Source organism: Theropithecus gelada, chromosome 13 (assembly GCF_003255815.1).
Source record: "Theropithecus gelada isolate Dixy chromosome 13, Tgel_1.0, whole genome shotgun sequence".
NCBI lineage: Eukaryota > Metazoa > Chordata > Mammalia > Primates > Cercopithecidae > Theropithecus > Theropithecus gelada.
The window spans coordinates 17,114,576-17,127,913 of NC_037681.1; the positions used below are offsets into that span (position 1 = coordinate 17,114,576).

Here is a 13,338-nt window from a genome sequence, read left to right on the forward strand (position 1 = left end):
ACCCGCCAAAGGGAGGTAAGGAAATGTCCTCACCTCAAGAGAGAGAACTTCTCACTTTTCTGAAAATGGATCGACCACTGCTTCTGTGCTTGCTTAGGTTTGGAAGTGCAGGCAGATCAAGAAATAGGGTTCTGTCGGGCCCAGTGGCTTATGTCTGTATACCCAGCACTTTGGGAGCCCGAGGTGGGCTGATCGCCCGAGGTCAGGAGTTCGAGACCAGCCTCGCCAACGTGGTGAAACGCTGTCTCTACTGAAAATACAAAAATTAACCAGGCATTGTGGTGGGCACCTGTAATCCCAGCTACGCAGGAGGCTGAGGCAGGAGAATCACTTGAACCTGGGAGGCGGAGGTTGCAGTGAGCCAGATCGCACCACTGCACTCCAGCTTGGGTGACAGAGTGAGACTCCATCTCAAAAAAAAAAAAAAATAGGGTTCAGATCCAATTTATAAATGCCAAGTTGGTGTCCTGGTCATCAGAAATCAATATAATTCTGTAGTCATTTATTGATTGGAGCTCTTTTCCGGAGATGAAACTGAAGGTGAATACTGGAAGTGAATAAAACAGCTCTTCTTTCCCTCTCCCAAGGCTTAGAGAAAATGTGCCAAAAAGTGTACGAGAAATTATTCCATGTTAAGCTTATGTTGTGTTCTTACTACCGTGTTGTAAGACATGACACCATTCTCTCTCTCTATTTCATAGGCGTGATTGGTTTCTTCACTCTCTGTGAATGACATTTTTCTGAAGACCACAGTGATGTGTGGGCCTGATTGAGAACTGATACTTTATTTCTAATTGTATAAATAACTCCTCTAATAAAGATCCATAAAGTTAAAAGTACCTGATGCATTCCTTTGGAGACACCCTGTGAATTTTGTGGGATCAAGTCCAAGTCCCCTTCATGTGGCGTTTTCCATAGAAATTTTGCTACTAGATTGTCCCTTTACTCGGCGCTTTAAATGAAGTGAAAATAGGACAGCCTTGCAAGCCTTTTTAAGGTATAAAGGGAGCATGGGGAGAGCCAAGGAATCAAGAATTGGTAAAATTAGGAAATGAAATCCTAAAAGTGGATTTCACATCTTTTTTTTTTTATTCTTTCAGCCTTTGTACATTTCTTACCCCTTCCCTGCCTTATGAAGGCCCGCTTGTACAGCCGCTTTACGTATCGCTGATTCTGGATACTGTCTGTATCATAATAGTGTTTGTTTTTTCTCCCATGCTTTAGGAGATGACCTGGCTTCCACCACTTTCTGCTATTCAAGCACCTGGCAAAGTGGAACCAACCAAATTTCCGTTTCCAAATAAGGTGAGATCTTGTACCCCTCGGGAGGAATATGCTTTACTCATGCAGGCATTTCTAGTGGGCAGTGGGTTTACCCGTGATTGTCTTTTCTCCTGTAAGTATTCCTGCCAGAGGCACGTGAATCTGATTCTTAACAATTTGCAAGCACATCTGTAATCATTTATGAAAGGGGGAGAATCAAGCCTCCAATCTTACTTACCTACACTTCTCTGCAAAATGTGATACTATTGTAATTATCATTTTATCTAAAAAACATTTGTGAAGTTGAAATGCATCTTATAATCATTTTAAACATTCAATGTGATGTATAAAATTGTATGTCCTGGATTTTTCTGAAAAGCTGTTATTAAATTCATGATGTATCTTAAAATCAGTGTCTTAGTGTTGAAGACATGTGGTATTTAATTTCCCTGAATATCTTTTTTAAAGCTTAAGATATTTTCTAGGACTTAAAAAGAGGTATCTATATTTTCTCAGGAAAAGCACACCAAAAAATTGGCCACAGAATAAATGACTGTAATCACGAGTGTAATAGACTTTCTTTGATTTGAATAACTGACACATACTACATACTTATTATAAAGGATCAAATTATATAAATGGGAAGAGACCAAAATCTCAACATCCCTGGCACTCCAAGCCAGAGATTATTTCCCTACCCACAGATTACTATCAAGAGTTTATGTGCCATTTCAGTCATTTTCCCTGTGCATTACAGGCACATATATACATGTGCAATTTTTCCAATTCCTAAGTTGTATGGTACTAAAAGTACTTTTTCCAAAAGTTGATTTTTTCCAACAATATGTATCATTATCAATATCAATATCACAGCTTTCTGGTTGGGCATGCTGGCTCATTCCTATAATCCCAGCACTTTGGGAGGCCAAAGCAGGTGGCTCAGTTGAGGTCAGGAGTTCAAGACTAGCCTGGCCAACATGGTGAAACCCTATGTCTACTAAAAATACAAAATTAGCCAGGCATGGTGGTACATGCCTGTAATCGCAGCTACTCGAGAGGCTGAAGGCAGGAGAATCACTTCAACCTGAGAGGTGGAGCTTGCAGTGAGCTGAGATTGTGCCACTGCACTCCAGCTTGGGCAACAGATGGAGACTGTGTTTCAAAAACAAACAAACAAAAAAATAAATATCAATATCACCGCTTTCTAAGGTGAATTATTGAAAGAATTGTTCATTGCTGTTATCACAAAGATAAAGTCCATTCTAAGAGTTGATTTTTCTTACAATAAAATGTATTTGAAGACCTTTTCAAGTGAATATATAGAGATTTTCTTCATTCTTCAAAACAGCAACAAAATATTTTGTTTGAATTTGCCATACAAAATGAAGTTTTCAGGCTTCTAGCCCTTTCATTCAGTACAGGGGAATTTAGCTGAACAGTTTATTCAGTATGTACTTCCAGTGGCATCCTGCCATCCTTAGAATAAAATGCACGGTGCTTACAATCTTTGTGTATAATCTAGCCAAAATAATTCAGACCCAAAATAGAATCATGGACATTTTTGTTACGTGTAGGTATCATGGTATAAGTACAACTTTTTATCTAATTGGGCACATACAAAAGCATAGTTGGTTGTGACTTTTCCAAACATATTGTGCCAGTTTGTTCTGTTTTGTTTCATGTAGATACTTAAGTGCAAGTAATGATTTCTGAGGTCAAATTGAGACTTTAAATCATTAGTACAAAAATTTCATTTTTTAGCTCAATTGAGGTATAATTGACAAAAAATGTATATATTTAAGGTAAACAACTTGATGTTTTGATATTGTGAAATAATCACCACAATCAAGCTAATTAATATATCAATAACCTCACATAGTTACCATTTTCTTTTCTTTTTATGGTGATGAGAACATTACCCCCTAGCAAATTTCTAAAGATCTACCCTTATGGTTAACTATAGTCACATTTCTGATACATCATATATTATTCATATACACACGTATGTGTACACACACACATAGCATAGGCATTGTACTGCGTGAACTAAGCCAGACACAGAAAGCCAGGTACTATATGTCATTACCTATATGTAGAATCTAAAATCGACACAGAAGCAGTGAGGAGAATGACGGTTGCTAGGGGCTGGGGAGGGGACAATGGGAGTGTTAGTCAAAGATACAAAGTGTCATTTATGCAAGATAAATAAGTTCTGGAGATCCTCATGCACAGAAACATGACTATAGTTAAAATTTTGTATTTTAAAGACAGAAAATAGGCTGGGCGCAGCTCATGCCTGTAATCCCAGCACTCTGGGAGATGGGCGGATCACCTGAGGTCAGTGTTCGAGACCAGCCTGGCCAACATGGTGAAACCCTGTCTCTACCAAAAATACAAAAATCAGCCAGGTGTGGTGGTTCACACTTACAATCCCAGCTACTCAAGAGCCTGAGGCAGGAGGATCGCTTGAACCTGGGAGGTGGAGGTTGCAGCGAGCTGAGATCCTGCCACTGCACTCCAACCTGGGCAACAAGAGCGAAACTACGTGTCAAAAAATATTAATAATAATGAAAATAAGAAGTGTTTTATTTTTCACTCAAAAATACATTATTATCTATCAGGTAGGGCACAGAAGTTCAAATTTAAATGAAAAGAAAAGTGTCTTATTTAGGACCACTATAGGATTTACATGGAGCTGTTTCATCTCTAGATGTTTTTGCCTTGTCCAGGAAAAAGAATAAGTGATTTTACAAAGTGTAGGAACATTGCAGATTTTAATAATGCCTTTTTTCAAAAAGTTCACTATGAATACTGATAATTTATCTTGTACAAATGAAAAAAGACTACGTGAGTTTCCTATTTCTATTATAACAAATTGCCACAAACTTAGTGACTTCAGACAACACTCATTGTCTTATACTTCTGGTGGTCAGAAGTCTGAAATCTGTGTCACTGAGCTAAAATCAAGGTGTCAGCAGAGCTGCAATCATACTGCAGGCACTAGGGAAGGATTTATTTTCTTGCTGTTCCCAGTGTCTAGAGGCTCCCCCTGTCCGTGGCTCATGGTTCACATCAGTATGACCTCCACTTACCTCTTCCCCTTCTCACGTCTCCTTCTCGGACTCTCCCGCCTCCTTCTTTCCCTTATAAAGACCCTTGTGATTACATTGGCCCTGCCCCGATGATCTCCCATCTCCAAATCATTAATCACATTTGCAAAGTCTCTTTTTCCATGGGAGGTAACATCCTCACAGGTTCTGGGACTTAGAGCACAGACATCTTTGGGGGTGGCATCATTCTGCCTATAACCAAGAGTGTTACTAATTTTCACACAGAGTACACCTCTTTGAACCTGGATCTCACCAAATTTTATATTCTGACAGCTGGCCCTTGCAGTTCATGAATGAGACAGTTAACCTTTGAGATGTTCACCATTTCTAGTGTGTAGGAGCTGAAACTGTTTTTGGAATTTGAGGTGCAGAATCTCCGAAATGACTAATCAACAATAGAATTGAGCCCTTATTAAGATTGAGGGGGCAATTTGACCTCACCAGAAAAGTCGATTTAACTGTGGGTTCTGAGTTCCCAGTACCACTAAATTAGTTAGCTGAATACTTCCTAGAATTTCCTCATTTTGTCTGGGTATTGAAGGATATCATATATAATAAAGTCAATTTATAATGAACTTGGCTATTTTCTATCCTCTGAGGACTTAATTTGGAGTCGCAATTCCCTAGACAAACACCACCAGACATTTCTGCCTCGTTCTTCAAATCTCAAAAGTAATTGAATTTGGTAAAGAAAAGAATCCATGACTCCTTTAAATTGGCTGCCATTATCGGGTATTTCAACCAAGAGAGAAGAAAATGTATTTGCTTTGCTTTTTTCCTTTCATTTCTGCAGCAATCTCATACATTTTGAAATGCAAATAAAGAAATCAAAATTGTAGGGCATTTACTACCCTCAAGAAAGTGGATGTCCAAAGCTAAGGCCATTTTTCAAGCATTCACGTGGTCATGGATGCTGTATCTGGAGGGTTCAGACATGGCCTGAAACTTCATTTTTTTCTTTTTTTTTTTTTTTTTGAGACAGTTTTTTTTTTTTTTTTTTTTGAGACAGCCTCTGTCGCCCAGGCTGAAGTGCAGTGGTGTGATCTTGGCTCACTGCAACCTCCGCCTCCCAGATTCAAGCAATTCTCATGCCTCAGCCTCCCTAGTAGCTGAGATTACAGGCACCCACAACCACGCCCAACTAATTTTTGTATTTTTAATAGAGACGGGATTTCACCATGTTGGCCAGGCTGGTCTCAAACTTCTAACCTCAAGTGATCCGCCTGCCTCAGCCTCCCAAAGTTCTGGGATTACAGACGTGAGCCACCGTGCCTGGCCCTGAAACTGTTTTTGCTGATTGATTTTTAAAGCATTATACAGAAGAATTCTAGCATCTTTACAGAATTGAGACTCCTGTTACCTTTCTCTTCACCTATCACAATGAGAATGAAAGCCAGCAAGCGTGAAGGGAGAGTACTTTGAAGTTGGAAAGTTTGTTATGCATCTCCTTCTTTGGGATGCTAGTGTGCTTCAAAAACTACCACAAAATTCTGTGCATTAAAACTCCATGTTTAGCATTACCTCAAAATAAGCATTTAAATTAATTGTAAAACAAATTATTTCAATTGTTTGAGCTTTATCAAGTTAAGAGTGAGTGTGAAGGCAGACCCAGCGAAATCAGATGGTAATTTTTCCTACCATAATTAGCTTTCCATGGGGTTCTGGAAATATAAGGAGATATATTTCCATTTCTTGCCTTTTGTAGTTCCAGCAATGGACTGATAGGGTAAGAGAGGTATGAGGGGTGGAGCCATTCCCAAGTGGTTTCAAAAAGCCATTTTTAAGTAATGCCATCATAATAGACTGTCCTGCATCAGAAACATGGCTAAAGAACTTCTGTATTTCATTGACCTAAGGTGCATTTTTTTTTTGTTTACGTTTTAAGGTCCCTAAAATCAGGATTTGTTTTACAGTCGATGACATCTTCCAATTAATTGGCAGCAGTTGGTAGTACATGAGATAACGCAGCCTCATATGATTTGGATGGCTTGTTACATTTAATGAAATATGATATTTATCTTAGTATTTCATTGAAGGGTTTTCTCAGATACCAGGATACCTGGTTATTTCTGCCTTCAGCAAGATGATTTGTATAAACTTCGCAGCTAAATACCACATGTAAAGGAGTTTTAGGATTCCCATGTACCAAAAATAGTTTTGGTTTTGGGACTTTAGGATTTAATGATGGAGAAAAATTAATTCCCATCTGTAGATATTCTTCCAGGTATCGGGGGTAGCTTTCCCTCTATGCACTTGACCCCCAGAATGACACACATCTGTTGAGCAACGCTAACAAAATCAAAAGCAGCAGATTAACCTTGAAAATGTCCTGATACGGGATGACAGGCAACCTTTTTATACTTTCCTGTTCTGCTAAATTTTCTTCCATGAATAGGTGTTACACAGCCATCCTTGGGTCAAGAAAGTAATAAAGGTAGCCTTCCTCGTATGAGACTTGTTATCAAATTGTATACTTTAAATATGTGCAGTTTGTGTTCTGTCACATACTTCTTTAAAACAAAAGTCATTGTTGAAAAAATAATTACTGTAATGGAAGTATGACGCAGGGTAGCAAAAACATTAGAGTCAAGAAGATTTCAAAGCACAGGGTAACCCTTGAGTTTACCTGTGCAGCGCCTCGAAGGAAGAATGAAGTTTGCCAGGCAGGAAACAGAAGGCAGCAGGATGAGCATTCGAGGGGGAGGAGATCAGAACAGGATACACAGCTGGAAGTATTGGGAGTGACAGTCACCACATCACTTTCAGCCCTGGGTTCTAATGGTTTGTACACATGTCACCTCCACTCCTAACTTGCTGGACTCACTTCTGTAACCCTTAAAAAGCTTAGTAGAGAATCTTGCAGGCCTAGTAGAGTGCTCCCAGAGGAGGACAATACCAATGCACAGATGGGGCTGGACCTCCCCAGGCACCTACCTACAGAAGACATTTGCAAAGGGAGAGAAGGCGGGTGAGACAGAAGCTACACATATGTGGGTCTCTGGATGGGGTGGCAGGAGACACAAAAATGGAAAGCACTTCAGTGTGTGGTCCCTTTGGAGAAAGGAGCTTTGCTCTCCCTCTGTTCTGGACCCAGCCTTGCTCCGGCTCCATGAAGAATGAAGGATCTGCATAGCCTGTGGGGCCCCCTGGGGTTCTGTAGCTGGCTGGGAAGAACAGTCCTCCTTCAAAAGCAGCAGCCCCAGGACCCGAGGTTTGCCAGCAGACACCTTATCAGGGTGTCTGATAAGAGGACCTAAAAGGTAGGAGTGGCCTGGTAAGGTAGCTGACCCCTCCACAAGCAGGCTGGCCAAATGCCAGTAAGAATGCTAATATGACGTTTGTACCCACAGAATGGCACCGTTTAGAACACTGAGGTTATAGCCATTACTTTTGCATTCACAGTTGTTTCAGTGTACCACCAAGAAAACATCAGCAGGCAACGTGAGAGTATATATTAGGGACAAAGTCTTGATTTTATTCTCGCCTCTCCTGCACAAGACTTCCACAGAGATTTTTTTTACAGCAGTTACTTCCACCGTTTTGAAGTCTCTCTTCACTCCCTATCGCACAAAACAGAAATAATAACGGTTATTAATTACACAGGTGTTTTAGTTAGAATTTAAAGTTTACTATCTATGAGATACATGATCTTACGGTTTGTCATCCTAATTCAGGTCATCTATAAGCTCATCTCTGGTTCTTTGCTGAAGAGTCGGTGATCAACAATCATCCTGTGGGTTTTAGGACACACCAAGAAATTAAAAATTTTAGGTGGGCATGGTGGCACGTGCCTGTAGTACCAGCTACGAAGGCAGGAGGATCGCTTGAGCCTAGGAGTTTGAGGCTGCAGTGAGCCATGATCGTGCCACTTCCCTCCAAACTGGGTAACAGAACGAGGCCCTGTGTCTAAAAAATAAATAAAATATGCCGGGCGCAGTGGCTCATGCCTGTAATCCCAGTACTTTGGGAGGCCAAGGCAGGTGGATCACCTGAGGCCAAGAGTTCGAGACCCGCCTGGCCGACATGGCAAAACCCCATCTCTCCTAAAAATTCAAAAAATTAGCAGGGTCTGGTGGCGGGCGCCTGTAATCCCAGCTACGCGGGAGGCTGAGGCAAGAGAATTGCTTGAACCTGGGAAGCGGAGGCTGCAGTGAACTGAGATCACGCCATTGCACTCCAGCTTGGGCAACAAGAGCAAAACTCCATCTCTAAATAAATAAATCGATAAATAAATAAAATAATTCTATTTTGTGTTAACGGTCTTAGAAAAAATTCTGTTCTTTTTTTCCTTTTTTTTTTTTTAAATGAACTTAATGCTGGAAACTATGTCAATTACCATTCTTGTCCATTTGATGGTGTGTGAGTAATTCCCCTCCCTAGTACAGATGCCTCCCAATGGCCCAGATCTACAGACAGCACAGAGGAGTTAACTAAATGGGACTCACAGTATTTTTCACATGCCAAAGCTAAAACTAACTCATGTCCAGATACAAACTCTTAAATTCCCTTGAAGAGAAGGAAAACATACCAATCTACGTGGAGGATTTAATTGTGGATGTCTTCTCAGTGACAGCATCTATCCAAAATAGGCCAAAATCATCCTTACAGATGATATTTTAGTCCATTTCAGGAACGATATTTCATCTTCATATAATAATTTCCAAAAACTGAATCTCAGGGTGAGAGTTGAGCTTGTTCTTTTTCTTCAGATGAATAGTTCATTATTACCATAATTGAAAGAGGTTTATTGGGCATCTGCATATGACTCAGGCTGTTTAATAGAGCGGGAATCCCTTCCCATCTCCATTTTCCTACCCAGCCTCTGCCCACCAGACTGGCTCATTTTATACCGTTTCAGTAGAATTTCTTTTTAAAGCAGACATTAGTACTTGGATTTGAGTATAACGCAAGTCACATCAAATGACACCCCTTACCCCATAACAACCTATACTCATGGAACAAAATTCTGGTAAAATACGTTAAGCCATGTAATAGAAGTTCATTCAATTTCAATGGATTTTTGTTCCATGTGCTGGAATTTTAAAGGAGTTTTTCTGGATTTTATGTCCTGCTACTTTTTTTTTTTTTTTTACATTCCTCTTCACTCATTCTTTTATAAGTCTTTCATATTTTAAAGTTTTATTAATTTTAATAGCTTTTGAGGTACAAGTGGTTTTTGGTTACATGGGTAAATTGTATAGCAGTGAAGTCTGAGAGTTTAGTGTACCCATCACCCAAGTAGTGTACATTGTACCCAGTATGTAGTTTTTATCCCATGTCCCACTCCTATCCTCCCACTTCTGAACCTCCATAGTTCATCATATCACACTGTGTGCCTTTGCATACCCATAGCTTAACTCCCACTTATAAGAACATATGGTGTGTGGTTTGTTTTCTATTAAATGAGAATTTTGCAAAGAAAGAGGATGTAAATCCTCAAAACAGATTTTAATATTTTGTTTTAATGCAAGTAAAATCAAATTCAACCTGAGCAATAGCTAAACTTAAAATACTGTGTAGTACTGGCTTTATTCCACTGCAGATAAGTAGATACCATTCTAATCTTTTTATCCACCATTGTGAGATTGACAGCAGTTGATGTTTAATAGACTGTTACTGGTGGGATGATTGTCAAACCCATCTACAGGAAATGGGTAGAAGGAAGGGTTCATTCAAAGAAAAGTTAGATTAAAAGTCAATATGATAATAGGTCAGTGGCATGAGTATAAGAACCCAAACCATAAGTATCGGGAAGGAAAACGTAGGTTTAAATCTTCGTGACCTTGGATTTGGCAATGGACCTTAGCTATGACACCAAAAGCATGAGCAACAAAGGAAAAATTAGGTAAATTAAACTTTATTGAAAATTTTTAGAATTTTAAATTTAGAAAATTTAGAACTTTTGTGCGTCAAAGAACATTATTGATAAAATGAAAAGATAATTGACAGGATGGGAGAAAATACTGCAAATCATAAATCTGGTAACAGTCTCGTATCCAAACTATATCAAGAACTCATTCAACTCAACAACAGAAAGACAAACCAATTAAAAAATGGCAAAGGATTTGAATAGATACTTCTCCAAAGATGTGCAAATGACCAACAAACACATGAAAAGATGCTCAGCATCATTAGTTATTAGGGAAATACAAATGAAAACTATGTTGAGATACCACTTCATACACACAAGGATAGCTATAATTTTTTAATGGAAAACAACAAGCATTGGCAAGGATGTAGATACATTGGAACCCTCAGACATTGTTGGATTGCAAAATGGTTTCACTGCTGTGGAAAATCGCTTGGCAGTTCCTTAAAAAGTTTAACATAGAGTTATTATATAACCCAGAAATTCTGCTTCTAAGTGTATACACAAAAGGATTGAAAACATGGACTCGAACTAGTGTACATACCTGCATATTCATGGCAGTGCTATTTACAATATCCAAAAGGTAGAAACAGCCCAAATACCTATTAACAGATGAATGGCTAAACACATTGTTGTATATCCATGCAATGCAATATTATTCAGCCATAAAAAAGAATGAAGTACTGATATATGCTACAGGGTGGATGAACCTCAGAAACGTTATGTTAAGTAAAAGAAGTCAATCACAAAGGCCACGTATTGCATGATTCCATTTATATGAAATATCCAGAATAGATAAATCCAAGAGACAGATGGAAATTGGTGGTTGTGAGGGGCTGGGGGCACGGGGGGTTGGGGGGCAGGGGTATGGGGAGACCCTGCCTAATGGGTAACGGATTTTACTTCAGAGTGATGGGAATATTTTGTAACTAGATAGAGGTAGTGGTTGCACAACCTTATGAATGTACCAAGTGCCACTGAATTGTTCACTTTAGAATGGTTAATTTTATGTTACATGAACTTCACCTCAATAAACAGAAAGTCATTAATACAAAAGAAAAATGATTGTGAAGTGTATTCCCAGAACTGCTTAACATGTACATGTCCACCTTCATGTCCATGTTTCTCGCTGAAGTAGCTGATAGAGATTGAGAGCGATGAATCAGTTCTGAATGACCGGTTTTAAACATGATCTCATGGTTAACTTGGGTTTTGAAAGTCACAATAAGAAAATTAATTGATGTTTCTTGTTCTTTCAGGACTCTCAGCTTGTATCTTCTGGACACAATAATCCAAGTAAGAAAGACTTCACTATGGAGTTTCATATGGGGAGCAGGGGGCAGGGGCAGAGGGCAGAGGGGGCGGGTAGATGAGCACGCAGTGGATGGTAGGTTTCAAAGAAATGCACTGAAAAACTGGGGAAAGGGGCCATTTGTTCAAGTGCTGCCCGAATGAATGATAAGATTTATCATTAAAGGTCACTCAAGATGACCTTGAGTGCACATATTCAAGGAAAGGAGGGCCAAAACAGAAAACAGTGAATTCCAAAGCCATCCCAAGAAAAGGGAATATCGTGCTTTATTATGGCTGTTCCTAGAATATGTGGAGGGAGAAAAAAACTTAAAAGGCACATAATTGGTTGTCTGAATTAAAGGAAAATGAGTGGGCAAAGAAAACCAATCAGTAGACCTTCAGATAGATGACCTTAGAATCCATGAAGAAAAATCACAACCAGCTGGGTATGTGTACTGTCCCCTCTTCCAGAAATAGACAGACTCAACTATCTAAGAAGCAGTTTCCTTATTGAATTGGTGGCTAATAAAACACATGGGCTTTTTGGTCAAAGAGAGGATGTTATCATTCCATGAAGTCGTGTTTTAATTCTCTTCTTTGGCACTACGAATTGGTATTAACGTTGTCTTGAGCATTAAAAATGCATAAGTGACCCTGTGTCCTAAAAGCACACTCACAAAGACTGGGCTTTGTTAGTTTCACGACCAGCCAGCAAGCTGAGAGCACCCCTTGCCAATTACAAAGCTGCATTTGAAGACTGAACATCCTCTGAGCTGTAGATCTCTCTGTGGAACTGAGACTCAACCACTGGGCGTCTGTGAGACAAATGGGCTGGAGAAAAAAAGATGTTCTGGGAAATGCACTGGGAAGCAGCAGAATTTTCATGCACAGCTAGAGAAAGGCCAGTGGAGGGGGTGATGGCATAGTAGTGTGGAGGCAATATCTCTTAATTATCCAACCCACCGTTGGGATTTGCTGTGGGCACAGGCATCAGCGATGAGGCAAAATGCCAAAAGACATGAAATCTGAAGAAAATGATGAATTTAATTCTAAGAAAAGAGATCAGAAGAAATCCTGGTTAAGTCCATGTGGTGGTATACAGGCATCAGCATCGCATACCACAGACTAGAATGTCTTGAAGAGTTGTCCTTGCTTTCCTCACTGTGTCTCACCGTTGAATTTAAACGTTCAGAGTAAATGGAAGATCCCATAGATGAATACATGTACCTTCTGCCAGCTTGGCACTTTTGACAGACAGAACAGCAAAAGAAATTCCTGCTGAGTGTCTGTTCTGTGCTAGCGTCCTGACTTACGGTATTTCACTTAATCGTCACGATAGCTGCATGAGCGAGGCATTAGGATCTCAATTTTACACATAAAGAAAATTAGATTCTGAGGCTAAAACCCAGTCATTTCTTAGACACTGCGCTAAAAAAAATGACAGCTAGAATTTGAATTCAGAGCTCTCTGCCCCAAAGACACAAACTTTTCATCCCACTATGTTGATTCCCGGAAAGCTGCTGCCATCACTTCACCGTGAGATTGAATTCTTGTCCGAGGACTATCTGCTGTGATTTCTGTGTGCATCTGGCATATTTTTATGGCATGCGTAATAGTCACTGCAATTTAGATTATATAAAAATGGACTGTTCTTCTATGGGACATGATGTGGTACTATCCCTGTGTGATATAAAACCCTCTGGCATTTCATTGTCCAGGAAAAGTTTTTGATTAGTTTTTTCTTTTCTAGGAATAAGGGGTTTTTTTTTAATTTCTTTTTCTTTTTTTTTTTTTTTTTTTTTT

The 13,338-nt window shown here is 39.5% G+C and overlaps 1 protein-coding gene across 1 annotated transcript in view; it reads left to right on the forward strand.

Annotated features, from left to right (window-relative positions):
• The window catches only part of AFF3 (AF4/FMR2 family member 3), a 580,919-nt gene that overhangs the window by 359,337 nt on the left and 208,244 nt on the right, over window positions 1-13,338 (forward strand). The window contains exons 8-9 of the mRNA XM_025354195.1: window positions 1,225-1,305; window positions 11,502-11,538. Coding sequence (XP_025209980.1) covers window positions 1,225-1,305; window positions 11,502-11,538 — 118 coding nt within the window. The remainder of the gene's footprint in view (window positions 1-1,224; window positions 1,306-11,501; window positions 11,539-13,338) is intronic.